Source organism: Trichoderma breve, chromosome 4, assembly GCF_028502605.1.
Source record: "Trichoderma breve strain T069 chromosome 4, whole genome shotgun sequence".
NCBI lineage: Eukaryota > Fungi > Ascomycota > Sordariomycetes > Hypocreales > Hypocreaceae > Trichoderma > Trichoderma breve.
The window spans coordinates 3077890-3104543 of record NC_079235.1 but is presented as its reverse complement, the minus strand read 5'-3'; the positions used below and the strand labels follow the sequence as shown (position 1 = coordinate 3104543).

Sequence of the window (26654 nt, the reverse complement as noted above, 5' to 3'; positions counted from 1 at the left end):
TCTGCTACTTGCGCTGTCGAGCCGCGTCCTCCGCTTACTTAACTCCACGTCCATACAGCTACTCTCATCTCAAGCTCCTACAGACTGCTCGCATATATACAAGTAGAACCGTGTCCATCTCTGCAGCGATACCTAGACGCAGCTGTTTGTCTCTTATCATACAGTTACAAGGAGCATGCATCTTGAGACCTGCCAACATGTCGGCTGATTTGTTTGCCGAATTCAACAGCAATCCGCCACCTCCTCAACAACCACCAATTCCGCCAGCCGCAAGTCAGCAGAGCAAGCCCGCAAGGGACCCCTTTAGCTTTGGCTTCAACGATTTCACAACAGCAGCAGCTTCGCCAGTTGAGAGATGGCCCCCCATCCAATCTCAGCCCAGCGGAGCTATCAATTGGGCTGCTGCGGCCCCAGCACCTCCGCAGACTGCACCAGCACCACAGGCGTTCGATGATGCTGATGACGATGGCTGGGGCGACTTTGAGACGGCAAAGCCTGCTCCGGCAGCATCTGCAATTAACAAGCCTTCCGATCCGTTTGGGGCCTTTTCCGCCCCATCCAAGGAGCCTGAGACCAGAAATCGGCCTTTCCGGGCTCCCTCCATCGATATCATGACCAATACCTTGGTCGACGTCCAAGCAAATAGGCCCAACAACGCTGGCCCGTCATGGAACTCAACGCCAAGCAATGCAAGGTTCTCTATGCCTTCAGCACCGACAGGTTCCAACGTGCTCTTCGATGCCGATGATTTTGAGCTCCAGGAACCGGATTTGGATGAGGATGATGATGAATTTGGTGATTTCGAAGCGGTGGCACCAGCACCGATGCAGCCAAAGCAAAGCTCCACATCCAAACCCGCATCTTCTTTCAACTCTGCGCCGTTGCTAGACCTGCTCTCTCTTGATGAACCTCCGCAACAACAACAGCAGCAGCAGCAGCAGCCTATGAAGAAAGTGGCTCACAAGCAACCGCCTCCTCAGCTCTTGGGCGCACTGAGCTTTGGGGCGGCATCCACACTTCCTAACCCACCTAAATCGCCATCGTTTCAGGAGCGGAATCCCTTCCCAGATCTTGGCATCAAGACGAGTGTACCAACGGTTGATGCCGTCAAGAAAACACGTGATGCTCCGAAGTCAGCAACACCAGTAACTGCATGGCCAACAACCAAACATAAAGCAAAGCCATCCATCGCCAAGGCTTTCGATGATGATTGGGATGCGTGGGATGATACTGCTAGCGGGCCCGGCAATAAGAAAGATGTTGCTCACAGCATTCCTCAGTCTGAGAATTGGGATTGGGGCGCTGGTGATGACAGTGAATCTAACGCTATAAAGGCAAACGACGATGACCCTCCCCCAACCAATGTTCCACCACCGTCCGTCATCTTGTCTGCCTTTCCCAATCTCTTCAGTTCAGCGAATGCCTTTTTCAAGCCAATGTCTGGTCATAGTGCCTCCATCAAGCAGCAGGTTCTTTCTAACCCTAAAGCCATCCACTTTCTCCAGGGTTATATCCTCCTTGCCACGACTGCTGCTCGAGTAATAGCTGGTCGTAAGCATAGGTGGCACAGGGACAAGATTCTGGCCAAAAGCATGTCCATCTCGGCCGCTGGCAGCAAGGGTATGAAGCTTGCGGGTGTCGACAAAACCCAGTCAGCTCGAGAAGACAGAGAGGCAGCAGATGTGGTAGCTGTGTGGCGCGAATACGTGGGACGCCTACGATCTGCCGTGGCAGCTGCCAACACTGAGGGTAAGCTCAGTCTCAAGGTGCCTGAGCTGAGCGAGAATATGCTGGTCCAAACTGCAAAGATGGTGCCCACCGGGCCTAAACCATGTATAATATGCGGGCTGAAGAGGGAAGAGAGAATATCAAAGGTTGATTACGACATAGAGGACAGTTTTGGGGAGTGGTGGGTTGAGCACTGGGGCCACAGAGCCTGTAAGAACTTTTGGATAGAACACGAGCAGAAATTACGACAGCGTTGACGGATGAGATATGCGGTGGTAATTTGCTATTCATCATATTTAGATAGAATTGTGCAGCATAATATTTATAGCATTTACATAGTAGAAACAAGAAGATGAAAGGATACATTAGCGGTGTCTGATTATCTGTAATGTACCATTCGTGTTCAAAGCCTTACAGTGCCCGCCAATTGATATCGAGGCATCTCCGGAAATTGCGGATTAGGTGTCTTCACCGGCATCGTCCCATTGTGATGTGATGGGACAGGGGACCGAGCCCAATCATTACAACGCAACGTTGGCCATTTGGAATTGAGCGGAAGAAGCCCTAATGAGCAGCATTAAAATATCACCCCCCGCCTTCGGTAAGGCATCAGAATGCACGAGCGTTCAGCAGTCGAGAGCTATTGGCGGTATAGCAAACAGCAGCTCCCCCGCAGTCACCGCTTTCTGGCTTGCGCATGTTCTCAATAATTTGCAATATCTAATGGCATTATTCCAGCTTGGAAGTATTCTACAAACACTGGTGATTCCAATCAACTATCCAGGGCAAACTCTCCAGACGGAAGCAAGTCGCAGTATCATCATCTCTTCGAATGTGCGCTCGCCCATATCCACTCCAGACTCGACAGCAGGCGTAGAGTAGAGTTTGCTGCACTGCAAACACCCTCCAGCGAAACGATTGGTGTAGATGTAGGTGTACATGTAGGCTCTGCAGCTGTGAATGGTGGCTTATACGGCATGAAGGGGAGTAGCAGAATAGGTCTTGACGCTGATTGCCTATAAGAAAGAAGGGCAGGGGTTGGGTGCGCCGCTATCAACTAGGCTTGCTGCAGTGAGCGCAGTGCATGAAAGTCAAGGGAGGGAAACCGGGATCTCGTTGAATATCAATTAGTAACTTGTGTCACACCGGTAACCCGAAAAAGTATCTCTGTGCCGCCTTGTAACGAGGGCATTTGACAAAGCTGTAGGGTGGGTGAATTGAGTCTATACGAGTAGGTATCTGCAGGTGTATAGATACTCAAAAGGGACTCGGACATAAGAAAGGCGGTCGTGGTTCAAATTGCGTTCCATTGGTAATTGCGATTACCGCGAATGGCATGCATGCACCCGCTTTCCTCCACGGATATTAATGATGGTGTTTAAAAACTCCCATGTGAAAACGCATGTACTGTACGAGTATGTACAGCAGAACGCGGATATGCCAAAATCTGGGGGCGCATTCTCACCCCATTTCCGCTTTAGGCAAGCGAACCTAGAGACCTCGCTGAGAAAAGCTGGATCGCGTGGCAGATGATACCAGAAAAGGACCCTGGTATAACCTTCCTGGCAGCATGCACGCCGGCAAGAACCAAGGTACAGGATAGGTAGTCCCAGGTACTCATACTGCCTTTTCCAGCACCTCCCCGGTCCACCTGGCGGCAACAATAAAGGGCACCTTGACAAGACAAGACAAGAGAAGCTCACGCACAAAGTACCCTGCCTGCAAAATACTGCACGTCTGTACATACCTCCATCACGCTGTATGTATCAGATCAGAGCATGGCCGTTCCTGGCACACCGTTCGTCTCCGATTTTTTCGCTCCGGCTTCCAAGTTCCCATTCCTTTCCGATTCGAGGTTTAGCAGGTCCAAACGCTCCAGCGCACTGGGCTTGCCGGTCTAGTGGCCACGGCAGTGACAGCTGCAGCGGCGACGGCGCCTACATACAGTACAGTACAGCCTAGCTAGCGGTCGCCGTGCTTGTGCTTGTGCTTGCTGTGTGCTTGTTTTCCCATGTGTCCGGCGCTTTCTCCCTCCTTCACCTCTGCTCCCCACCTGACTTTCTTCTCGGCTCCCCCTCCAGAGCTCTCTCTCACCTTGCCTCCAATCTCAATCCCCGTCTTCTCTCGCTCTCTTCCTCTCTCACATCTCCCCATCTCTTCCCGCCTTCTACCCTTTTCTCGCACTCTCGCCCCCCGACGAATTTCTCTCCCAACGTCCATCTTCCGACTCCTCTTGCGCACTTCCTTGCCCTTCGAGACCGGACCTTGTCGCGTTTCTCACTGCACCTTCGCACTCTTACGCCCACTCGCCTCTCGACCCCGCCAAATCCCTGCCAACACCACACACAAAAAAAAGAGTCTGGCAAACGCATTCGACGTCTTGTCAACTTTTTACGGCCGCCTCGTTCCCAGTCATCCTCTCGACGTTCACGCAACTTCCAGCTTCTCGAAAACTACTCGGTAAGTGCATCATTGCTCTCGCAGCCTTTGTTTGGTGATGACCCTCGGCCGCATTTCAAATCCGTTGCCGATGCGGCTGTCCCGCCGTCAACAGGCCGCCAACGTAGTCGACGCAGGTTGCGTCACAGATGGCCCAGCTATGCGCGCGCCGCCTTGCGCGACCTACGCGGAGCCTTGAGCAGCTCTATCTTCAACCTAAATTTATTGTGAGCTTTGGAACTGACATCTACCAGTTAGTTTTGAGAGCAGTTCCTGATTCTCTACCTTGATATCAAAACTTCCGTCGCATCCACCTCTCTCCACTACCTTCTTCACCATTACCACTACTCAACAATCATGTCGGCTTCTCAAGATATGCTTTCGTCCAATGGCGGCGACATCGTGGACTCTTTGGACCAGCTGAAGATGGACGAGCGACTTGGCCCCGACGGCGAGCTCGCCCCTAAGACGGACGAAGAATATGCCCAGGCTCAGCTGACTTTGCGCGCCATTGTTTCCTCCAAGGAAGCTGGTGTTATCATTGGAAAGGGCGGCAAGAATGTTGCTGACCTCCGTGACGAAACTGGCGTAAAAGCCGGTGTTAGCAAGGTCGTCCAAGGCGTTCACGACCGTGTCCTCACCATCACTGGTGGTTGTGATGCCATCTCTCGGGCCTACGCCATCGTTGCCCGGGCTCTTCTCGAGGGCGCACCCGCTGTCGGCATGGGCGGCGTCATCCAAAGCAACGGCACTCACCGTACGTACTCATTCTCTTGACAATCATTACACAGGTTAACGTGAGGATAGCTATCAAACTACTCATCTCCCACAACCAAATGGGCACCATTATCGGTCGACAAGGTCTCAAGATTAAGCATATCCAGGATGTTTCCGGCGTTCGCATGGTTGCGCAAAAGGAAATGCTGCCTCAGTCAACCGAGCGTATTGTCGAGGTTCAGGGCACCCCCGAAGGCATCCAGCGAGCCATCTGGGAGATTTCCAAGTGCTTGGTCGATGACTGGCAGCGGGGCACCGGCACTGTGCTTTACAACCCTGTCGTCCGAACCCAACCCTCCGGCTCTGGAAGCCTGGGTGGCACTGGCTATGGCAACGGCGGCAGTCGGGGTGACTACGGAAGCCCTCGCGTGATGCGCACCGGAAATGGGGCCGACTTTAGCAACGGAGGCTCAAGACCGTTCAGCCGTCGCTCAGATTCCGACGCTGCGAACCGCGGCCCTCCGACTCACGACGAGAATGGCGAGGAAATCCAGACTCAGAACATTAGCATCCCCGCCGACATGGTTGGATGCATCATTGGCCGTGGCGGCAGCAAGATTAGCGACATTCGCAAGACTTCCGGAGCCCGCATTTCTATTGCCAAGGTAAGCCTCGATGATTCGTGCCCAAGTCTTGGTTCTTCCATCATAACACTCAAAACTAACTATGTTCTAGGCCCCTCATGATGAGACTGGTGAGCGCATGTTCACCATTATGGGCACTGCCAAGGCCAATGAATCTGCACTTTTCTTGCTCTACGAGAACCTGGAGGCTGAAAAGATGCGTCGCAGTCAGATGCAAGACCAAGAGTAAACCAAGGACTCTCTAATAATGAGCACACTGGCTGTTGCTTCATGTTTCTCGTACCACTTGTGAATGAGCTGTATTTGGGCTGGATTTGGCGGATTTAAGGGCGTCCAGATCTGGTTTGCCGCAAGGCTCCTCTTTCCCCCGCTGGAACAGGGACAGGATTTTTGATGATTATGGTCCATTACCAAAAGCATTCAACGCAGCCATCGTCCTGTTTTCCGTTGCGATTCCCCTCTTGTCCCCTTTCGTTTCCCACTTTCCCCTTTTCTTTTCTTGTTACCTTCTAGTTATGCTTTCTCACGTGTCATTTTTATCCCCACTGGCCCGCCATCAGAACGATTCTATCTCTACTACGTGAGTTGATTCTCGCACCGACCATGAGGCCACTACACACTTTTGCTACAGCCTCTCAGCTTCCTCCGAAGATGACGACTACGCGAGCAGGGCTCATTCGGCGTCTGCAATTCGATACGATACGAATTCATCAATTTCCTTACCACCTCAACCTTCCGACTCGCACGCCTTTGCTTTCCTCCCCCAACCACGAAGCTGTGGCCGCACCTGTCTGCCATAAAACTGACATTACTCTTATCCCACGCCTCCTTCCGAGATTAATGGAATCAAGACATTGATACAGCACGAGTCGAGTTTGCAGCTTGGGACGACCAGTGCCGCCTGTGCGCATTGTGACCTCGCTCTTCCGCGACCACTCTTATCATGATCACTCTCTCAACTCTTTGCTCCGCGATCCTTGTGTCATCTTTACTCCGGCAAAACAAAACAAATCTTACCTTACCAACCAAAACCACGCCAACCCTCTTACTTAACCCTCGCTACGCGACGATCGATATGTAAACATGGCGTTAACAGACATATCGTCTTCCACTCATGCCCTCTATCCTCGCCGCTGTTGACTCTGACAGTGGATGACGACTCTCTCTTTCTCTCTTTTTTTCAAGCAGGAATCAGGCAAATACCCCGTAGCATGCACGAAAGGCATGTTATGCGCATGAAACAGATCTGGGATTGGGGATGTCTAGATAGCAGTGCATCTAGTCAGTCGTTGAGCAAGAGACTGAAATATATTTGGACGCATGTTAATTTGCCTGTGACCCTTTTTTGGTGATCCCTCTGTGTTGTTCGTATCATGATTAATTCGTACTACTATATCCCATCCCTCTGAAGGTATTATCCAGTAACATCTATATCATTCGTCGCGAATCGTTCATACCTACTGTAGTAGCGTTGGCGGTACGAAAGTACAAACAACGCGCCTCCGGAAAACTCTAACCAGAACGGGAAAGTTGCCTTCCGGTAAGCGGCAGGTGGCCCCCACCAGCCTCAGGGTCCTTCCTTCCCCAGACGTCAGAGCGCCGCCATGGCTGCGAGATGATGCCAACTTGTCAACTTTCAATTTTTTGTTGCAACACTCACTTGGCTTGCATATTTATTCGGCACAATTGACGTCTTCAGTCCCTCTTTTCTCATTTTCTCCCTTTCGTGCTTCTTTTTTCCGCTGTTGCATCGCATTCCGCATCTTTTATCCCTTCTCTACGCAATTGCCATTGCCGCTATTTTCTCTCTACCGATATCGATCTCGCAATCGCAATCGCAAAACTGTTCCCGTTGCGCACATCGGCGACGCGCTTCCCCGACTCTTGAACCATGGCGCGCACAAAGCAGGCGGCCGTGAAACGCGAGTCCTCGTCCGAATTCTTCAACAAGCAGTCTGCGGAGTGGGAGGATGTCAATGGAAAGGAGCCCAAGGCGACGAATGGGCACGCGGCGAAGTCATCGAAGCCCGCGCAGGGCGAGGCGGGTCTGGTGCAGCTTGTGACTGCGGTGGCCGGCATCTACGCTTCATTGTAAGTTTTGAGCTTCTATCTGTGAGAAATTGATATCGCAGTTTCTTCTCTTTGAGTAGTCTTGCTAACATGCGCGCGCGCGCAAAAAGTTTGACCTGGGCGTTCCTTCAGGAGAAGTTGACGACCAAGGCGTACGGCCCGGCCGACGCACCAGAGGTCTGGCACTTCCCCGTCTTCCTCAACACGATCCAGTCGCTCTTCGCTGCCGCCGTCGGCTTCGTCTATCTCTTGGCCTCGACCCCGAAGGGCGCAGCCGTGCCGCCCATCTTCCCGTCGCGCCGCATCCTCGGCCCGCTGGCGCTCGTCGCAGTCACCAACAGTCTGGCCAGTCCCTTTGGCTACGCCAGTCTTGCGCACATCGACTATATCACCTTCTTGCTGGCCAAGAGCTGCAAGCTTCTCCCCGTCATGTTCCTCCACATTACAATCTTCCGGAAGCGCTATCCCATCTACAAGTACCTCGTCGTGGCCGCCGTTACGCTTGGCGTGGCCGTCTTCACCCTCCACTCTGGGCGCAAGCACAAGAAGTCCACCCGGTCGGAAGAGGCAAACGTCTCTTGGGGCTTGCTGCTGCTGGGAATCAACCTCCTCTTTGATGGCCTTACCAACAGCACCCAGGATTACATCTTCCAGACGTTTCGCCCGTTTAGCGGACCGCAGATGATGTGCGCCAACAACATCATGAGCACTGTCGTTACGTCCCTTTACCTCCTCGGCAGCCCTGCGCTCGTCTCTACCGGTATTGGAGAGTGGCTCGGAATGGACGTTGCTGGTAGCGCTGGCGAGTTGAATGCGGCCATTGAATTCATGACCAAGTATCCCGCTGTGTGGAAGGACGTTTTGGGCTTTGCAGCTTGTGGTGCTCTGGGCCAAGTCTTCATCTGTACGTCTACCCAAAACACCCCCAATTGCTCAAGAAATTCCCGTACTGACAATCTGCTTCTCTTTAGTCTACACTCTCTCTACCTTCTCATCTGTCTTGCTGGTCACCGTCACCGTGACACGCAAGATGTTCACCATGATCCTCTCCGTCGTTGCCTTCGGCCATCGTCTCACCCAAATGCAGTGGCTCGGAGTCACCCTCGTCTTTGGCGGCATCGGTGTTGAAGCTGCTATTGCTAGGAAGGAAAAGATGGACAAGGAAGCCGCCAAGGCGAAGAAGTCATCATAAACTGAAGATCGTGATAGATTCAGATTTCTGCTCCTTTTCAAAAAGTACATATATATATACGCATTGGGAAACATCATTCAGTGGGACGGCCACGTACATAGACATATAGCCCCTCGACGGTTGGATAGTGTTTGTCTTATTTCACACAAAATGGCGTTTGTTGGGGATCCTCTAGAATAGCCTCGGTATGACAGGGGCTTCATAGAAAATAGAAAAGATATACGACACCAAAAGCAAAGAGAGCAGTACCATGTAAGGGGGAATAGATGTTTTGATTTAAATTCTGTTTAAGGGCTTCTTTTTTCTTGACCTCTTCTCTTCCTTCTCCTCATACCTTTTACCCCTCCTCTCCTCCCATCGTGGTATCTTTCTCTCTTTCGTCTCTTCACATTCGTCGAGGCTTGACGGCCCTCCACTGAAGACCTGCTTCCGACGTCGCCCGCCTCTGGAGTCCCCTTGACTTTCCTTAGTGTATACCAAATACCGAGGGTTGATAAAAAAACAAAACCACATGCCGACAAAAAAACCAATTACTCCCCTCCACGTTCCCAAGTTTTGCTGTTATCCAACAGCCTATCCTTGTAAAAGCAAAAATAAAAAAAGAAGCGAGCGAGTATATAAACACAAGAAAAAAGCAAATATGATAAGTACATGAGGAAATAGAACAAGTTTGGTGATATGTGCAAGAGGCTGTTAATTTTAAGTTTCCTTTCCCTGTCTCTTTTTTCCTCTTTGGGAGTGAATGCTTCCCTTTGAGCTTTATAGACCGGCTAGTAACAGAACGAACCGGGAAGAGGGTAAAAGAAGTAGGACGCCGAGAAGGAGCAAGTGGCTGAAGCTCACGAAATGGTGGCTAATTGGTTCGCACGAGCCAGGTAAATCATGGACGCTCCTACTCCTGAGGCGCATAGTTGATCAATCGATAGTTTTGTTGTACACCGTTGAACGCCTGAAAATGCCATACAAACCCACAGAAGTAGGTGGGAAAGCCGACAGCCAACACCTTAGATGGATCGTATTTTAAGCGGAGAACCCAGGCTTCACCATTTTCCTTCTAAGACAATATATTTTGTATCAAAATAATCGTGACTGGTATGATGCTAAAGAAAAGATGTCATAAAAGCATGGTAAGGCCTATTATAGGATATCATCAATGGAGCGAATAATCGATGCTTCACCCTTGGTTGGCGGGCTTCGCGGATCCATTTGAGTCGGCGTACCGAACGAGAAGAACGACTCCCGGCCAAACGTTGTCTTTCGTGGGGAAAACAAGTTTCCCGCAATCTCCTGTCGCTCGATGAATCTCATTCCAGCGATGGATGGAAAGCCACCCATCGGATTGTTCGTCATCTCTTCGTCCTTGGGAGACATCAAGACATCTTCGGGGAAAATGGCCGAAAAGTGAACGGCTCTTTCGCCAGGAGTTGCTAGGGGGACCGAAGAGGAATAGTCCCGAAGCCCGAGAGTCGAGTAGGATGCTGTCGGCTTCAGTCTGTGGCCGCCCATGGGGCCCAAATTTGACTTTGACCTTCCTTGAGCTGACTTGGGCCGCAGAGGAGGAGCCTGGAGCTTGAAAGGCGAGGGAGAGGGCGGCGGAAGAAAATCCATTCTTGTCTGTCGTGGGCTAGGCTCTGGCTCTCTGATTACAGGTTCCATCTGCTTCGCCTTCTTCTGTTCTGGCTCCATATGCTCCGGCTCAGATTTCTCAAAGCTGTCTCTCCAGGAGAATGTCAGGGGCGCCGAAGCAGGTCCAGGAGAAATGGTCTGCGGGTCATCCGAGTTGCCTGGCAGGATGTTAAGAGGAGTTTTGATGTCACTTCCCTGCCTACTTCCGCCATTCTCTGCCGGTAGAGGCGCGGTGTGAGGCTCTTTGGAAGGCAGTTCGATGGCATCGGCGGATAGGGTCAGTCTATGTTTAGATGGACTCCTTCCAGTTCGAGGTCGATAGGGGCCAGAGCCTGGTGACTTCTTCTTGGATAGCTCCTTTTGGAAATCCTGCAGTGAATACATAAGCTTCATGTTAGGGCTAATCCAGCGGCTCTTGGCCTGGGCTGCGTGATACGCGTCGTTGACACTAAATTCAGGGTTCTGATACAGGCCATAGGCAATGATGAGACTAGCGGAACGGCTAGCTCCCTGTTGGCAGTGGACGAGCACCTTCTTGCCCTCCTTGGTGCGATTCTCAATTGTCTCGCAGAGGCGCATAAGATCAGGTGCGATATCAGTATTGTGGTCCCATGGTATGTGAATGTACTCTGGTACATTGAGGGGATTTGCCTTTGGCGTTGTGGGTGTATCTGTATCCATAGCACCGTCATCGGAAGGCTGGAATTCCCATGCGGTAGAAAAGCTAGAGTTTGACACAGCCGTGTCCGGGATGGGGCTTAGGTTGGATGAAATGCCTTTGCCCCGAGAAGAAGGACCGTGCAATGAAGGCTTAGCCGGCTCTTGCTTGGCTTCGAAGGGGTTGCGGACTTCGTGAGCAACGTTGATGACGACGTCAAATCGAGATGCTTCTTCTGCGGTAGGCTCGAGATATAGATAGACATTATCGCCATAAATGGCAATCGGCCCATCGGGATACCCTGGCGTTTTCTGATCTTCATTGTTTTCATTCTCACGGAAGGGTTCGTCAAAGTCATTTCGAGATGCAAGCTGCGTCTTGATGGGGGTGTTGTTCTCTTCTTCCATGATTGCCGCATCAAATGTCAAGTTCATGCTAGATTTCATGGGGCGCAAAAACTCTGACAATCCCGACTCGTTGCGCTCCAACACCTTGGGAAAGGTCATTCCTCCAGCCGGCCCAAACGTGGATGTCTTCAAGGAGGAGGACTGGATGGACGGCGATGAGGTGGAATGCTTAAGCGCGCGGCGCTGCAGGATCGGGGGCATGCCGGGCGATGCGGGTACTTCCAATGAAGTCTGTTTGATCAAATCCGAGGCATTGGTTTTGAGGCTGAGAAGGCTAGGTTTCCTCTTCATGGCGGGAATCGCGGGCTTGATGAAGGATGGAGAGCAAGGTTCTGACACCATGGTCTTGGACGAGGCCGCTGCCGTGGGTGGCTGAATTGAGAGATTCTTCATGTTCCTTGGCTTTCTCGGCGCTGGAGATGTCATGGGCCGCTCCAATGCGCTGGCTTCCGAAATGCTGAGAAGAGAAACCGGGTTTGACGGGCCACTAAAGCTTGAAGAGTGGTGAAAGTTGGTGAGTGGGAGTAGGTTAAGTGGAGAATCCGGCGATGATGATGGCGACGGATCTGAAAGAGGCGAAGAGTCTGTGGTGGAAAGCGTAGTGGTGGGAGAGGAGTCGTCGGATTCCGAGGTCTGGGTCGAAGTGCTGTCGCGGTGCTTGTGACTTTGGTCCGGAGCAAGACAAGCCTGGAGGCTAGTCTGCGGAGAGGGAGTTTTAGATGCCACGTCAAGAAACTTTGATCCAACAACTGTGAAAGTATCGCGGTCGGCCATGGTCTCAGATTCAAGGTCGAAGACAGACTCAAAGGTCGGTATCTGATCCTGGTATACCTGACGCGCGGCGGCTGATGGCATGGTTCCGAACAAAAGCTGCCCTTTTTGATTGTTTCAAAGACTCGGGTCTCTCGCGCCCATGAACCCCAATACTCGACACGTGCGTTGTTGCGTGGCTGTGTCGACTAAAACAAAGGGTTGAATATTAGAGTGAAAAGTTGAGTTGGCTCGCCGAAGATTATACTGTTTGTAAGAAAAGAAAGGACGAAAAAAGTTGAGCGAGAGAGCGAGTGTTGAAAAGACGATTCGAAAGAACGAATAGGCGAACTGCAAGAATAGAAAAATTCAAGAAAGTAATCAATGGACAGCACAGCTGAATCCGGTTGTTGGCAGTTCGCGATGCAAAAAAGCACGACCGAGTGGTCGGGATTATGGCCCGTGAGGCGTCGTAACAGAGCGACGGACGCAAGCAGCTGGAGGTGGCCGTGAAGCGTTCGCGGCTGTTTGTGCGGGCAAATAAAGTCGGGGGAGGGCCAAAGAAAAAATGGACGAAGAAAGAAACAGCGTCTGATCGTCGACGGCCAGGACAATGAGGCGTGCGAGGTCCAAATCGAGTCGAGAAGGGAGCTGGAAGGAATGGTATACCAAAAAATCGAGGTGAAACAAGAACGGCGCCTAATTAGCGGACGGCCACATGCAGGTGGAGGGACGGGATAGCCGCTGGAGCAAAGAAGAAAGAGGAAGGGAGAAGGGAGAAAGGAGAAGTGAGAACAAGGCAGCGCCGAGGTTGCAGATGCCGGATCCTGCGCGAGGGCGAGCGGGAAAAGGGAGGGCTGCTGGATGTTGCGAGAATGAAGTGAAGGAAAAAAAACAATGGAAGAACAAGACAGCAAGAATTGGATGGAGTTGGCGTGACGGTGTTTGAGAGGCTCGCCAACAAGCAAACGGCGGCTGGGGGCAGACTGACTACCTGGAAGGGGGGCAGCTGCAGGCGAAGCAGCGCTACCAAGTGCTAAGTGCGCCTGCTATCGACGCTAGGTGGCCCCAGGTAGCGGTGACCTGGTCCGGCGTCCAGGGCAGGGCTCCCGGCCGCTCAGCCACCACGGCAACGGGGTGAGACCAAGTACAGGGTACCTGCGCGTGGAGGACGTCGCTACCAGCAGGACCCCGATTTAGTTGCTTGATGACCGCCATGGGTCGGTCAGGCAGGTCAGTCAGGTTGGATTTTTTTTTTTTTTTTTTTTACCAATCCATCCAATCCAATGCATCCCGCTGGCATTGACATCCATTCAATTACAGTACCTGCACCAGTTCCGGCCATGGGCGAGTGCTAAAAGTAGATACACGCTAGGTACCGATGCATGTCCTGTACCTCATCTGCGCGCACCGCACCCGCATCCCGCCTTTCGCCTCCCCACGCAGCCGCCCGAACAGCAGCAATTCATCCATGGAACAGGACAGAACCTTGAAGCAGAAAAAAACCTGCTGAGCACCGCTGCTGCTGCACGGCACCGCTCGTCCAACCAACCACGCAGGCAGAAGCTGTCCCCAAGTCTCCGCGTAGGGGTCAATTGGACCTGGAAAGCGTAAAGGCGCAAAAGCACCGCAGCAGGGAAGCCCCCACCTCCTCGTTTCGAGTGGTTGAGCGGAGAGCAGGGATGCGTGCGAAACAGCGCCTAGGCTAAATATAGCCCTGCCCAGCCCGCCAGGCGCCAACGGCGGACCAATCACAGGCCCGCGCCCAAATTGTCGTGCAGAGCGACTTCTTAAATTTAGCCCTCGTGTGGGGCCCGTCGTGTCCGTCCGCAGCAGGCCAGAAATTTTCAGAAGGCACCTGCCTGCCGGGGGCTCTTGCGCGCTTCGAGCTGCACTGTCCGCATCGTATTACTGGCTTTTCTATTTATTTCGTGTGGTTTTTCTTATTTTGCTTCTCTATTTTTTTTTCTTTCTTTGTTCTGTTTGCTTATTGATTCGGGCGTCCGGACCCTCAGCTCCGAGCGCGTCCTCCGTCCATGGCCGAACTAATCCTCCCAGGTACCGCGACGCTGGTTCCCGAGGAACGGAGACGGTGACTCCGTATGGCAAACGACTGCGGGCACGGAGCGCCAATAGTTTCAGCAAGTGCAACCATGGTAGCTGAGGTGGCAAGAACATCATGTCATATCTGGCCTCCGTCTCGTACGGATGATGACCTCATCTGGTCGACGTGAACAAAGCTTCGAAACTCTTACTGTCCGGACCTGGATGAGGGGGGCTAGCATCTGGTCGTGATAAGCAAAGTTTGCTGCACGTTGCCCAGATTAACATGCATACGAGCCTGTTCAAGCACCAGGTTCGGACGAGTACATTAGCACAGTATGCATATACTCGTATCTCACTCATCCTGGTAGGCGGAAAGATCCATGGATGGCCGTCTTCTTTTTTTATAATTCCTTGACCACTCCGTACGCATACTGTCTTCAAATGTTGAGGGCGCCGATACAATATCAGATGCGTTTACGGCTGTAGGCTTGGAACTAGTACCTGTATTACTCCGTACTCCGTAACACTGGTTATTCCGCATCATCATGATTGGCACAATATCTCTTTTATATCCATTCTCTCTCTCTCTCTTTGGGCCTCTCTGCTTTCTCACTCAGCATCCAAACGAAGCCATTGCAAGACTAGCAGCCACGCTGACGGGACTAAGACACATCACCTATAAATAGACGTATAAAATGGACTTCAGCATATGTCGCGAGCTGCGTCAGTTTGTGTGGGTCAGGATCTATTGGATTTAAATTACTGGATCTCACATGACCGGTGATTTGTGAACATGTTTACCTTTGGGTCAGGTCTGGTTCAAAACAGCCAGAGACCGCCAGCAATATTGGATGGAAGCTTTTCGTGTCGCAATGGCTATGCTACAAGTCCTACACGCACAGTACGGTACAGCTGCCAGGGTATCTCATGGCATCAGCAAGCTGTGGAGAAGTGTGTTGCAAGGATTCATCTCAATGTTTAGAATAGCTCCAGTCCTGCGTGTAAGAGTTAGTCGCTCGGGTCATCCAGCATTCCATGGCTGGAACCAGACGTCGGTAATCTAACCCAAAAACAAAGAGCGTTTCGAACGCCCGTTCTTCGTGATACCCTTTGCGTGTAAGCAGAGAACGGTGGTGTAGGGCCAATAGAGGGCTGGTGCACACAAAAGGGCTCATCGCAATTTCATTGCGCCGATCTCTGCACACCAAATTAGCATGTTGCTAGTTGTAACACGGCGTGCAGATTAAGGTTATGTCTGAAAACTCGCCTGTACGGTGCCATTGTCACTACACACTGTTGTATCATACCATTGGATGCCATTAGACAGAATTGAGGCTCCCGGGACAGGTAACATCGTGTCTGCCATCATTTCCGATGTGAATCTATCTTAAACAACGTGGAAGAAAGGGGGTCCTGAGACGTATTTGGTTATAGAGTGTAGCCATTTCCAGGGTGCAAATAAGCTACCGAGCTAGGAGCTCATAAATTACCCAAGATCAAGGGGGTGAAACGTGTTCCCCAGGCGAGCATGCGAAACAACGCCCGTCCCGCTTGACTTCTGTATCTTGTTTTGAAGGGTGAAAAATCATCCAAGACTCACACAATGTGGTCATCGAATCTTTGCTACTAAACCAGCTGTGGCCTAGGTAAGTGGTTGACGAGCATCAAATCTGAGGCATTCCAAGCTTCAGGTTTATGTCGATCAGGTGAAAAACATATAGTTTTGACAGATGGATGGGCAGCTAAACACCGCCTAGCAAGTAGCTAAGCGAAACCCCCATCTTGCTCTCCAGGAAACGAAGCGAAAAAAAAGAAAAATAGTTGCAGATTGTGGTTCCCTTCGATAGTGGGCCAGACCCGACAAATCTGATACTCAGATGAAGCAGTTGATATGGGGTTTCGTCGTGGTGCCACCTTGCCCACATGCTACTCGTACGTATCCTGACGAATCTATCTACCAAACCCGAGATCTAGGGTAAAAGCAGCGTCGATAGGACATGAGAGAGTAGAATTTTTTTTTTCTGTGGGTTAGATGACAGCTAGAGGCGTGCATAACACATTGATCTCCGTCCATAATATCGCACGAGGCGCTAAAACATTGTCAAGCATACATCGCTTACTAGCATGTAGAGGCATGAAACATGACTTCAAGAGGCAATGCAGAGCTTTCATTCTACGTTATGGGTCGTTGTCTAGTAGCAATGCATGTCGGAGATTCTGCCGAGCCGGAAAGAGTAAATAAATCATGAGTTTTTCCCATGCTGGTCGACAATCAAACGGGCGTGACGCCATGTGCGTTCGGTTAAAAGTCTCCGCAAGGGGCCCCGACATATTTGACGTTTGATAAGAAACTTGCCCCTGAAAACAACATGAGGTGGCTTAAAGCTTCTAGTTGTAGATAGGTTCGCCTCCGTTTACGCTCCGTATCATAGTGTAATGCCATTGGACCACGTAATTGAGAGGATGGCTTGAGTGGCTTATACCAAGCGTGGATTGAGAATTGCCTGCCGGGCCGGAAGCTCCTAACATGGACGAGATGCCTCATGAGATGAAGCAGAAGCAAACATCACGAACCATTGCTCCACTTCAAAGGCTGGACTTGTTGGAAGCAAGCCAACGAGAGGATTCTCCGGATGACATTCCATCATCCCTGGTTGGAAGTATTACTCCGTACGTGTTACAGATAAGGTAAAGAGCGCACAGGCGATCGGATCGGTCCAGATTGACATCGAGGAAAAAGCAATTCTGCACTGTCACCTGGGGAGGATTTTGTTTGCTTTTTCTTTCTTTTTTTTCCGGTGCGCGATGCACAACAGACGACCTAGGCAAACCTCCCGGACCCTTTTCAAATTCGACAATTTCATCTCACCCAATCTAAGACGGAGATTCGCATGGCGCTTCGCAATCAATAGGACATTTTATTGTCCGCAAAAATGTCCAATACTCCGTGTGCGTAAATGAAAAACTTACAAGAAGAGGCTTAGTTCAACTGAGAACCCTCGCAAAGCCTGATACCCAAACGTTGGTTGATATGAACCCCCCCTTATATAGCCAAGGCAGTCTTGTTTGATATGGCGCGGAGTCCAGGGGTCCCACACCCGGGCCCTCACAGCCGGTACTTCGTATGATGTACTCTCTAGGCCGAGCTGAAACGTATTGCAATCTGCCGAGTTGAGAAGAGGGCCGTGGCCGCACATCCGCTTTTGACATTGCCGGCAAGGCGAGGCTGTCACTGCAATGGAGCTTCGTAAGTGACTTTGGATACTTTGAGATTTAAAAATGCTCGAGGCGGACTAGCGCCATTTCCCGCACGGGGACGATCCACCGCAATAAATGACCCCATGTGCAGTATGTCGCGAATTTCAAGCGGCTCGCTTCAGGGCACAGATTTTGTCATGGAGACATGTTATTGTTTATGTTTGTACAGATACGATTCTGGAAGTCAAAGTCAAGCAAGGGCCTAGAGAATGGAAAGGATGAAGAACAGAGAAGAGAAGCTGTGACTGCTAGTACCTTTGTAGGGCTGTAGACAAGGAATAGCTGCTTTGAGAGGCAATTGATACCTTACATGTGACCTCGCCTAGGCACAGTCGGGCTTTCGCATACTTGGACACCCGCTGGTCAATAAAGCCTCAATATCTCATCTCAATATCAAATTAAATTAACCTGATCATATAAGCGAGCCCGAACATCTTCTCCTCCATCAGGTACTGTTGGTGGCACGGAATGTAAGTCCAGATGTCAGGTACTCGTACTCCAGCACTCCCGAGAGTTAAGATTGGGTACCCAAGCTAGAAGACACCAGACCCTGTCCAAGCATCATCAAGAACAAGAGGGCACTAACGGTTGGAACTACAGTCTCCATCCAATCCCATATTATCCCGGAACCTCGATTGATTCGCGAACCGCCCGTCGTCCCGGACGCAAGCTCTTAATGCTGCCTGCCCGCCTTGACGTCGAGTGTGGGAATCGGCCGGACGGGAGGGCGAAGGAAAGGCACGAGTCGAATCTCACATCATGGCATGTTCCCATGATCACCGCCGTGGAACCAGATTTGCTACTTCCGTCTCCATCCTCGTGCATGTGCCGTCATCTAAGAGGTTGGGAAGCAATCCTCATGCATGCAGTGGCCAGGCCAGCACAGCAAATGCCCCACGACCCCAAGCCAGCAGCCGAATCACCCAGCTGTCTTTGACATGCATACTGCAAGGTTGTGAAGTGCTTGTGCCCTTCCAACACATGTAGTTAGCACCAAGTAAAAGTACGCACTAGTAGTAGCAGATTTCCGCAGCTGTACGTTATGTATGATGCTCATTGCTGCCGTTGCGTCGCCGCGTCTCTTGTCATGATGCTTGTATTGGCGGTATTAGTGAGTGGTATTAGTGGCCGCCCAGCATCATATCGCGCGTATTCTACGTGCCAAACCCACATCACAGGCCATGCCACGCATCCCCCCATGGCAGCCCATTTCCAGTCCTTCAATGTCCAGTCTTTTTCTGCCAGGGGGAATCAATGCTTGCCTAGCCTATTTCATGCTGCATGCTGGGCTGCCGTTGAAAGTCCAGGGCTGCTACGGAGCCCCCTCGCGTTCCCCTCCCTTCAGAACGCTCACCGTGATTCCAACTCTTCCATTCTCTATTTCCACCCGCCCAGAAGCTTTTGCTCGCGCCCAGCTGAGCTCCTGTGTGCTTCCGTCCTTCCGCTCACCGTATATTCGTTGACACCGGCTTTGCGCTGCTTTGTTTCCGGGCATTTTTATACCTTGATACGGCCGCTTTTGCGCTCTTCTCCGCGGCTTGAGCGCCTGCTCAGCTCGCTTCTTTTTTTTTCCTGTCTCGCGATTGAGACGGACCCCTGCACAGCGGCCATGCTATGAAAGCAAGGGGCGCCTATTTCCAAGTCTACGAGTACCAGACACACACTCGACCGTCGGCCGTAGGCACCGTGGCCGCCCGAAGGCTCCCGCAAGAAGCGCCCAATTCTTATTGAATTCTCAAGGGAGTGCTGCCGCCACGGCGAGACACCTGAAGCCCAGATCAGATTTGATACCTGAGATTAAGATCGCGCCGCTCAACGCCTTGGAACCCGACGTCGCCCAGCGCAGACAACCCTGCTCTGAATACGGGCCATCTTTTTTTCCCTCGTCGTTTCTTTTTTTTCTTTCCTTTTTCCACCGTTTGCTTATTCCCCCTTCGCTGTGGCTGATGAGCGACGCGGTGCCCGGAGGTCCATGTACAGTACACGCTGCTAGTACCACCCAACGCTGTACTGTCCAGTACCTGTCCAGTACCCAATATGACGGAGACTGCTAGCTTCACAGCGGCTCGTTACGCCAGTTCCACAGCCGCCAGCCTCCCAGGCAAAACACTCGCAGCGCCTCCCGCCTCCATCACCGGCCCCTCGTCGAACCTGCACTCGCATCGCCAGAGCCACAATTCCTCCAAGCTGCCGTCCTTTCGCTTTGCTGACATCAAGAACGCTCCCGCTGCCTCGAGTCCCCAGTCCGCCAAGCAGCCGCTCTCGCTGTCCCCCCGACGCCTCACAGCCCCTGTTGGCTCGATCGATTCGCAGCTCGAACGACGAGACTCCAAGACGCGATCCGACGCCGCGACAAAGGTTCTGACGCCTTCCGCTTCTGCGCGCAATCGCCAGTCGCTGCCCGCGTCCATCAAGACTGCGGAAACAGTCGTGTCGCCGCCGCGCCCGAATCTGCGCCCTCGAGCTTCGTACCAGATTAAGCCCTCAATCATCGAGCAGGAACGGAGAGTCAGGCGCCCCGTGTCGTTTCCCGACGGCCTCGCAGAAGAAGCTGCACAGTCGATAAAGGCCTCTAGTGTCGCGCGCTCCTCTTCTGTGAAGCAGAGCGCTCGCCGTTTGCCGGCATCCCGCAGCTCAAACGCCAACGGCAGAGTGACGCCCGACGGCCCGCGATCGTCACTCAGCGCTCGCCGTTCTGCCATCGAAGAAGCAGTCTCTCCCACCTCTCGAGTTGTCCCGGAGCCAAAGCCAGGCATCAAGGTACGGGCTCGGACTCTGCCGGATTTGCCATCCTACAAACCGCCGTCCTCGTCGGGCCCTTCAGATGAAAACCAGGACCAGTCGCTGCAGCGCCCACCTGTCTCTTATAAGCCGCCGGTAAACGGCGCCACTGCCGGACAGCCTACAGCTTCAACCGCTGTTCGCGTTCCGCCCATTCGAGCCTTCCGATCTTCGGGCTCTCGCAAGAGCTCGGTAGACGACGATATGAGCTACAACTCTCGTTCCTACGACGTGGAAGATCGTTACATCGATTCAACCGACGACCACACTCTCCGCGCCCTCGATGGCGACTTTTTTGATCAGAGGAGCCCTCCCAGGCACGGCGGCGATGATACGGGTGACGTTTTCTTAAAAATTGCCTCTGAGGAGGCAGCGCGCAATGCAAAAGCCGATAGTGTCAATGACAGCAAAACTACTTCAGTAAGTAATGGCCAAGGGAGAGAGGAAATATGAATAAAGATTCTCGTCTTGAATACTTGGGGGTCTAATTCGTATTATTAGCAGTATCAAGTCAATCGCACTACGCAGCGGCGCCCACTTTCTCAAAATGTCTCTTCTTATTACCCCATGTCCCCTCCATCGGTAAACCGCAGGCTTTCTGACCAGCAGGATCAAACCCGAAGCCGCTCAGTTAGATATGAAGATGAGCTTACAAGCGAAATCGCGCGAACCGCCAGCGCCTACCGCAGCCAGCTGCTCAGAGACAAAGCCGCGTCCTCTCGTCCCGCCGAAGACACCCCTTCAAGATCAAATGGCTCAGGTCTACGACCCTCACTCATGACTCCCCGAACTGCAAGCCTCCAGGACCAAGCTGCGGAATCTTCCTATAGCCGAAGACGGTCATCTGTGGACGCCCCGGCCTCTAGCTCGGCGCGCTCATCTTCCCACAAGGCTACTGTGCTGGTTCAAACTCAGAACAAAACTTACAATCCATCACCTCTTACGCGTTCTTTCGAGATAGAAGAGGACGACGACGACGATGATGACCCCGAAGCTGGCAACGCTGAGGGAACGGAATCGACTACATCTACCAATGCGCCATCTACTGTCTGGGACGAGCTGGATGAGCTGAAATCGCGAATCCATCGTCTGGAGTTGACAGGGAAGCTACCGCCGACCTCTGCAGCCGCGTTGATCAAAGCATCAGAGGAGAGACCGCCAACAGCAACGACAACCGTTACGACCATGTCGCTATCCCCCAAGAAATCGGCAGCCGGGCAGCAGACAGATGCTGGTAGCAGTACGTCGTCACAGCGAGAGGCACACTCGAATTTGCACTCGGCTCTCACCAAGATCAAGACGGTCCTCAGCCCAGAAGTGTATCGCGCGCTTGAAACCGCAGCGAATGATGCCCTCGCGTTGTCGTCCATGATGGGTACGCCTGGCCAGCCTGGACCTATATCAGGTTCTGCCAGCGTAGTCGGCGGTATTGGCGGTGGTCCTGCAATTACGGATCGTCAGCTCCGCCGTAGGACAGACAGCGTCTGCCGCAGCCTAACTGAGCTTTGCATCGCTCTTGGTGAGGGTACTGCCCCTCGGCCTGCACCAGCAATAATTCCGCAAGTTGTGACGACACAGATTAGCCCGAACCAGAACCATAATGCTCACCTAGAGCCACCCAGAACCCCAACCATGATGAACAGCAAGACTTATTCTGTTTCTCGCCGCTCTAGCGTCGCGCCGCCTGAGCAAGCCACCCAAATCATCACTAGCCCTAGAGCCATGTCTAAATTCGAGGAGCGAAGGAATATGATTTTGAATGGCAGTCTTGTGACTAGCCCCCGGAATTCAGCTTCCACTCCGACAACCCCTAACGAATCTATTGCTCGCAGAGCGTCACTTATCGTATCACGTGCTCGCAGATCAGTAACAGAGGAGCCGGAGGATGGTAGGCGCTCTTCTGCGCTTTTGCAACGACGGGCGGCCGGTGAGGAATCTGACGATGGTGGCCGGAGAACTTCTGCACTTTTGCATCGACGGACGGCCGGTGAGGAATCCGACGATGGTGGTCGGAGAACTTCATTCCTTGTTCGTAACCGTCGAGGAACCGTCGGCGAAGAAGACGAGGGATCCAGATTCCGAGCTCCCTCCCGGGCCATCACCGAAGTGAGTGGCGGGTCTAGGGGGGCTACGAAAGAATATCTTCGTGTCTCCGAGCGTGCTTCTGCACGTGTCTCCGAAGCTCCAAGTCCCGTACCGGAAGCCGACACACCACAGCCACCCTCAGCCCTCAGCCGACGACGATTCATATCCTCGAACACGCAGCCTTCTCGCTTGACCGTTCCGACTACTTCTAGCACACCCTCGACCAGAAAGTTTCTAGAGAGGTCACTACCAGACACTGAGAGCGGCTCTGAGAGACCTGCCGAAAGCCGGCTTTCACGACATCTATCGGTTCAACATAACTCAGACCGCACCTCCACCTATCAATCATTACAGAATCGAACTAGCAGCCTGCAAATTCGTCGAGCGAATCGGGACAGCATGGCCATCCCGGCCTCTTCGACCACAGCCACAAACGGCTTGAGATGACCTTAAACGACCACAAACACGTTTAGATTCATGATCTGTACCATACATAATCCATTTTTCTTTAAAAACTCATCTGCGAGCGTTTTATTTTTACTTATTTTTATTTCCCTGTCATTTTTCGTTCACTCACTCTCTCACTCTCTCTCTCTTACTGTGTCTCACCGTGTGTCTCTCATTCTCTCATATCTTGTCACTCTCTCATATTTCCTTTATTGTTCCAATCATCAATCAGCATACATGCCACACCATTTCCTTCTAGAACCACTGGCTTGACGACCTAACGACGGACGGCCTGCTCGACTTCCTTCACGGAGCCAAATTCCCTTTGTTTTCCATTCTGATCTTTTTTCCATTCGAAACATGTGTATTACCTGGTCTTGTTTTTTTATTGAGCATACAAAAAGCTTTTGTTTCTTTTCTTGCGGGGGGTTGGTGGGCTGTGGCCTCGACCACACAAATTTTTTTTCCAGGCGAAGAGAGGAGTTTGATTGATTGATTGATTTTTTATTAAACAGTTTTTTTACTTTTATTCTAAAGTAGTGGATTGGTTGAAAGGCAGGCCGTGAAGTCTTATTGGGAAAAGGGGGCGGGCGCAGAGTTACAATACCTCCTTATTCTGCTTTTTTTATCTTGTGTGTTTTTTTTTTTTTTTTTCTTTTCGGGAGCGAGCAAAATATAGCATCAATGTGTGTGCAAATTTCTTAATAAGAATTGGTTTTATCTACATGCGAACCATCATGATTTTCGTGTTCGTGTTTTCCTTTTGGAACCTGTGATATATTGGAATAGCTGGATAGCTGTGGTCATTGATTGACATGTCGTACGGCCCTTAGGATCATGTTACAAGGGCTAGTAAGAAATAGTCTTTATTACTACTTCAATATGGAGTTGGACTCAAATGGCATGATGTAGTCAGAATGTACTCGTATTTGTGCCCGACGGCGGCCATTATCTCATAATGTCTGAGATGCCAGCCGCCTGGAGACATGTCTCATCTCAATAGTAATAGCCGCGGACATATCATTTTATAGATCCCTACCTGTCTCATTGGTAGTCCTCAAGCTAGTATTCGGCAGAGCAAGTCAAGTCTTGATCCATATACTTCATCGACGGCAGAGATGCGGTCAGATGATGTGTGATTGCCAGGGAAGAGCTTGGCCAAGACAATAAGCCAAGACAAATCTTAGTATTGACCGCTTTGATGAAGGCGTAATATAGCACAGCTAGCTTCGAATTCACGTAAGTGAATCTCACGGCTTTGACTATATAAGACGGACTCTTTGCCCTCTAGGTAGATCAAAACTTCTACCTCTGTAGAGCCTACAGTTCTGCTGTTAAGACCAAGATACACGAAAGGTTTTCTCAGTCTATGTCCTTTTCTTCTCTAATCAAAATGAAAAAAGCTATTGCTTGGGTGACTTTGGCCTTGGGCTTGCTGCCAATCTCTGTGGCAGCTCAAGGTCAAGTTAATGTCACCATTCCCTCCGGTACCATCATCGGCAACTCGATTGACAACATCGAGGAATTTAATGGCATCCCGTTCGCCGATCCTCCGGTCGGCCAGTTGCGCCTCAGGCCGCCGCAGAAACTATCAACTCATCTCGGGGATTTCTATGCTACTGGCGTTGCCAAACTTTGTCCCCAAGGCCCCATTATTAGTCTGCCTATAGAGCTCCCTTCATGTGGAATCACTGCCGCAGGAGCTGTGACGGAGTCGTTTGGTAACCCAGGGCCTGACGATAACCAATCCGAGGATTGCTTGACCGTCACTATCCATCGACCCTCCGGCACCAAAGCTGGCGATAACTTGCCAGTGCTCTTCTACATCTTCGGAGGAGGCTTCATGATTGGAGGCACATCGGTGTCCATTAACAACCCTACCAAATTCGTCCAGGCTAGCATCGAACTTGGTAAGCCCTTCATCTTTGCGGCTGTCAACTATCGGGTGGCTGGCTGGGGGTTCATGCCCGGCTCCGAAATCTTGCGCGAGGGAAGTGCCAATGCTGGTCTTCTTGATCAGCGCATGGGCCTGGAATGGGTAGCCGATAATATTGAGGCCTTTGGTGGCGATCCCTCCAAGGTCACCATCTGGGGACAATCCTCTGGCTCAATCTCCGTCTTTGACCAGCTGATTCTCTACGACGGCGACAACACTTACAACGGCAACCCTCTCTTCCGCGCCGCAATCATGAACTCAGGGTCCGTCACTCCTGTTGACCCTGTGGATTCAGCCAAGTCCCAGGCGCTGTATGAGCACGTTGTCAGGGAGGCTAATTGTGAAGGCGACGATTCTTTGGCCTGTCTCCGGGGCCTGTCCCACGAAGATTTCGCCGCGGCTGCCAATTCAGTTCCTGGCCTGCTATCTTACGAATCTCTGGCCCTCTCGTATCTCCCTAGACCAGATGGTACGGTCTTGACGGCGAGTCCTCATGTTTTGGCGCGAGAAGGCAAATTCCCTGCGGTGCCAATGATCTTTGCTTCGCAGGAAGATGAGGGAACGTTGTTTAGCTTTTTCCAGGAAGATATGGGCTCAACGGATAAGATCACCGACTACCTCTCAGATCTCTACTTCCACAATGCCAACAAAAGTCTGGTCAGGTCCTTTGTGAGCACTTACAGCGAGCGGCCCGAAGACGGAAGCCCGTATCGCACAGGTACCATCCCGCCCTTGTGCCCCTATCCGGGCAAGAAGAGAATCGCCTCTATCCTTGGCGATATTGTCTTTACCTTGATACGTCGCTGGACGCTGGAAACCATTGACGCAGTTCATCCGGGACTGGATCTTTGGTCGTCATTTGCGTCGTACGATTATCTATTGAACCCTCTTGGGACAAAGCACGGATCAGACACAACTGTGTTTTTCAATAAGACTAACACTTACCCTCCCACACTCAGGGGCCGAAAGTATTACATCAACTTTGTGTACAACATGGATCCCAATGATGGACTTCCTGTAAATGTCACTTGGCCAAAATATACAGAGGGAAAGCAGCTTCTGTGGTACAACTTGTTGGCGGATACCCTTCGGACTGATGATTTCAGGAGCAACACCTCCGATTTCATCACAGATCATATTGATTCACTGAGGTTTTAGAACATTTGACCCTGAGCGATAGATAAGAGAAAATAACGAGGCAAGGGGCTGAACTGTCTGCATTATTTTGGATCTCATAGTTCTATGATTAGGTACTTAGTTAATGCACCCATCAATTGTGAGCTTATACGAATACTAGTGAAAATATCTTGGTAGGGATAAATTCTTAATCAACTATGAGGTGTCTTGACATAACAGTGTAACAGATTTTGTTAAATAATCAGCATTTGTCGTTATCCTCGTTGCATTAAGGTGAGATTCAATACAAATGAGCTGCTGATGAGGCTATGTTGTATTGATGAGAAATCCGCAAGGCACATGCAGTTTGTATCCATGCTTTTTTTAGCAGGCAGATTCACAAGTAGTGGGAGGTGGCGATGAGCCTTGCTGAGTCACGCCGATTTTTGTTAGGACTTTCCTTCACATGCCGCACTAAGAGAGCAGCCAAAACTTGTTACATTTGGATGATTCATTTAAAAAGCAAATGGGCATCCGCTCTGGATATTTAATTACAAAAGTCGCTGGCAAATTTGGTCTTGCCTCTCGCCATCACTTTCATCTCAAACAACATTCCGGGTCGCTTCCTAGACTGATAGCGGCAAAATCTCATTTTCAAGGTTTTACTGCGTATCCAACATACTGCCTCCGTCCTCTCACATCAGCATTTCCCAAACCGACGTCACAAAGGGCATCTTTTCACAGCACAGCAAAA

General features: G+C 51.4%; 6 protein-coding genes across 6 annotated transcripts; 5 read left to right on the top strand and 1 right to left on the bottom strand.

The window, feature by feature from the left end:
* Nucleotides 1–197: 197 nt before the first annotated feature.
* Nucleotides 198–1985, top strand: T069G_07183 (uncharacterized protein; the record flags this gene model as incomplete). Its single annotated transcript, XM_056174393.1, has 2 exons — nt 198–1145; nt 1197–1985. 2 exons carry the CDS (start codon nt 198–200, stop codon nt 1983–1985), a joined length of 1737 nt encoding a protein of 578 aa, XP_056027972.1.
* Nucleotides 1986–4524: 2539 nt separating this feature from the next.
* On the top strand, nt 4525–5757 carry T069G_07182 (KH domain-containing protein; the record flags this gene model as incomplete). The annotated part of the gene is made up of 3 exons (XM_056174392.1): nt 4525–4924; nt 4975–5549; nt 5620–5757. The coding sequence occupies 3 exons, from the start codon at nt 4525–4527 to the stop codon at nt 5755–5757; spliced, it is 1113 nt and encodes a 370-aa protein (XP_056027971.1).
* Nucleotides 5758–7419: 1662 nt separating this feature from the next.
* T069G_07181 (UAA transporter family domain-containing protein) lies at nt 7420–8790 on the top strand (the record flags this gene model as incomplete). Its single annotated transcript, XM_056174391.1, has 4 exons — nt 7420–7619; nt 7709–8284; nt 8339–8502; nt 8570–8790. The coding sequence occupies 4 exons, from the start codon at nt 7420–7422 to the stop codon at nt 8788–8790; spliced, it is 1161 nt and encodes a 386-aa protein (XP_056027970.1).
* Nucleotides 8791–9927: 1137 nt separating this feature from the next.
* Nucleotides 9928–12336, bottom strand: T069G_07180 (dual specificity phosphatase, catalytic domain-containing protein; the record flags this gene model as incomplete). The annotated part of the gene is made up of 2 exons (XM_056174390.1): nt 9928–10282; nt 10334–12336. 2 exons carry the CDS (start codon nt 12334–12336, stop codon nt 9928–9930), a joined length of 2358 nt encoding a protein of 785 aa, XP_056027969.1.
* A 7236-nt stretch (nt 12337–19572) lies between these two features.
* Nucleotides 19573–22848, top strand: T069G_07179 (uncharacterized protein; the record flags this gene model as incomplete). The annotated part of the gene is made up of 3 exons (XM_056174389.1): nt 19573–20736; nt 20818–22422; nt 22474–22848. The coding sequence occupies 3 exons, from the start codon at nt 19573–19575 to the stop codon at nt 22846–22848; spliced, it is 3144 nt and encodes a 1047-aa protein (XP_056027968.1).
* Nucleotides 22849–24241: 1393 nt separating this feature from the next.
* Nucleotides 24242–25942, top strand: T069G_07178 (carboxylesterase family domain-containing protein; the record flags this gene model as incomplete). The annotated part of the gene is made up of 3 exons (XM_056174388.1): nt 24242–24506; nt 24579–25253; nt 25296–25942. The coding sequence occupies 3 exons, from the start codon at nt 24242–24244 to the stop codon at nt 25940–25942; spliced, it is 1587 nt and encodes a 528-aa protein (XP_056027967.1).
* Nucleotides 25943–26654: the final 712 nt, after the last annotated feature.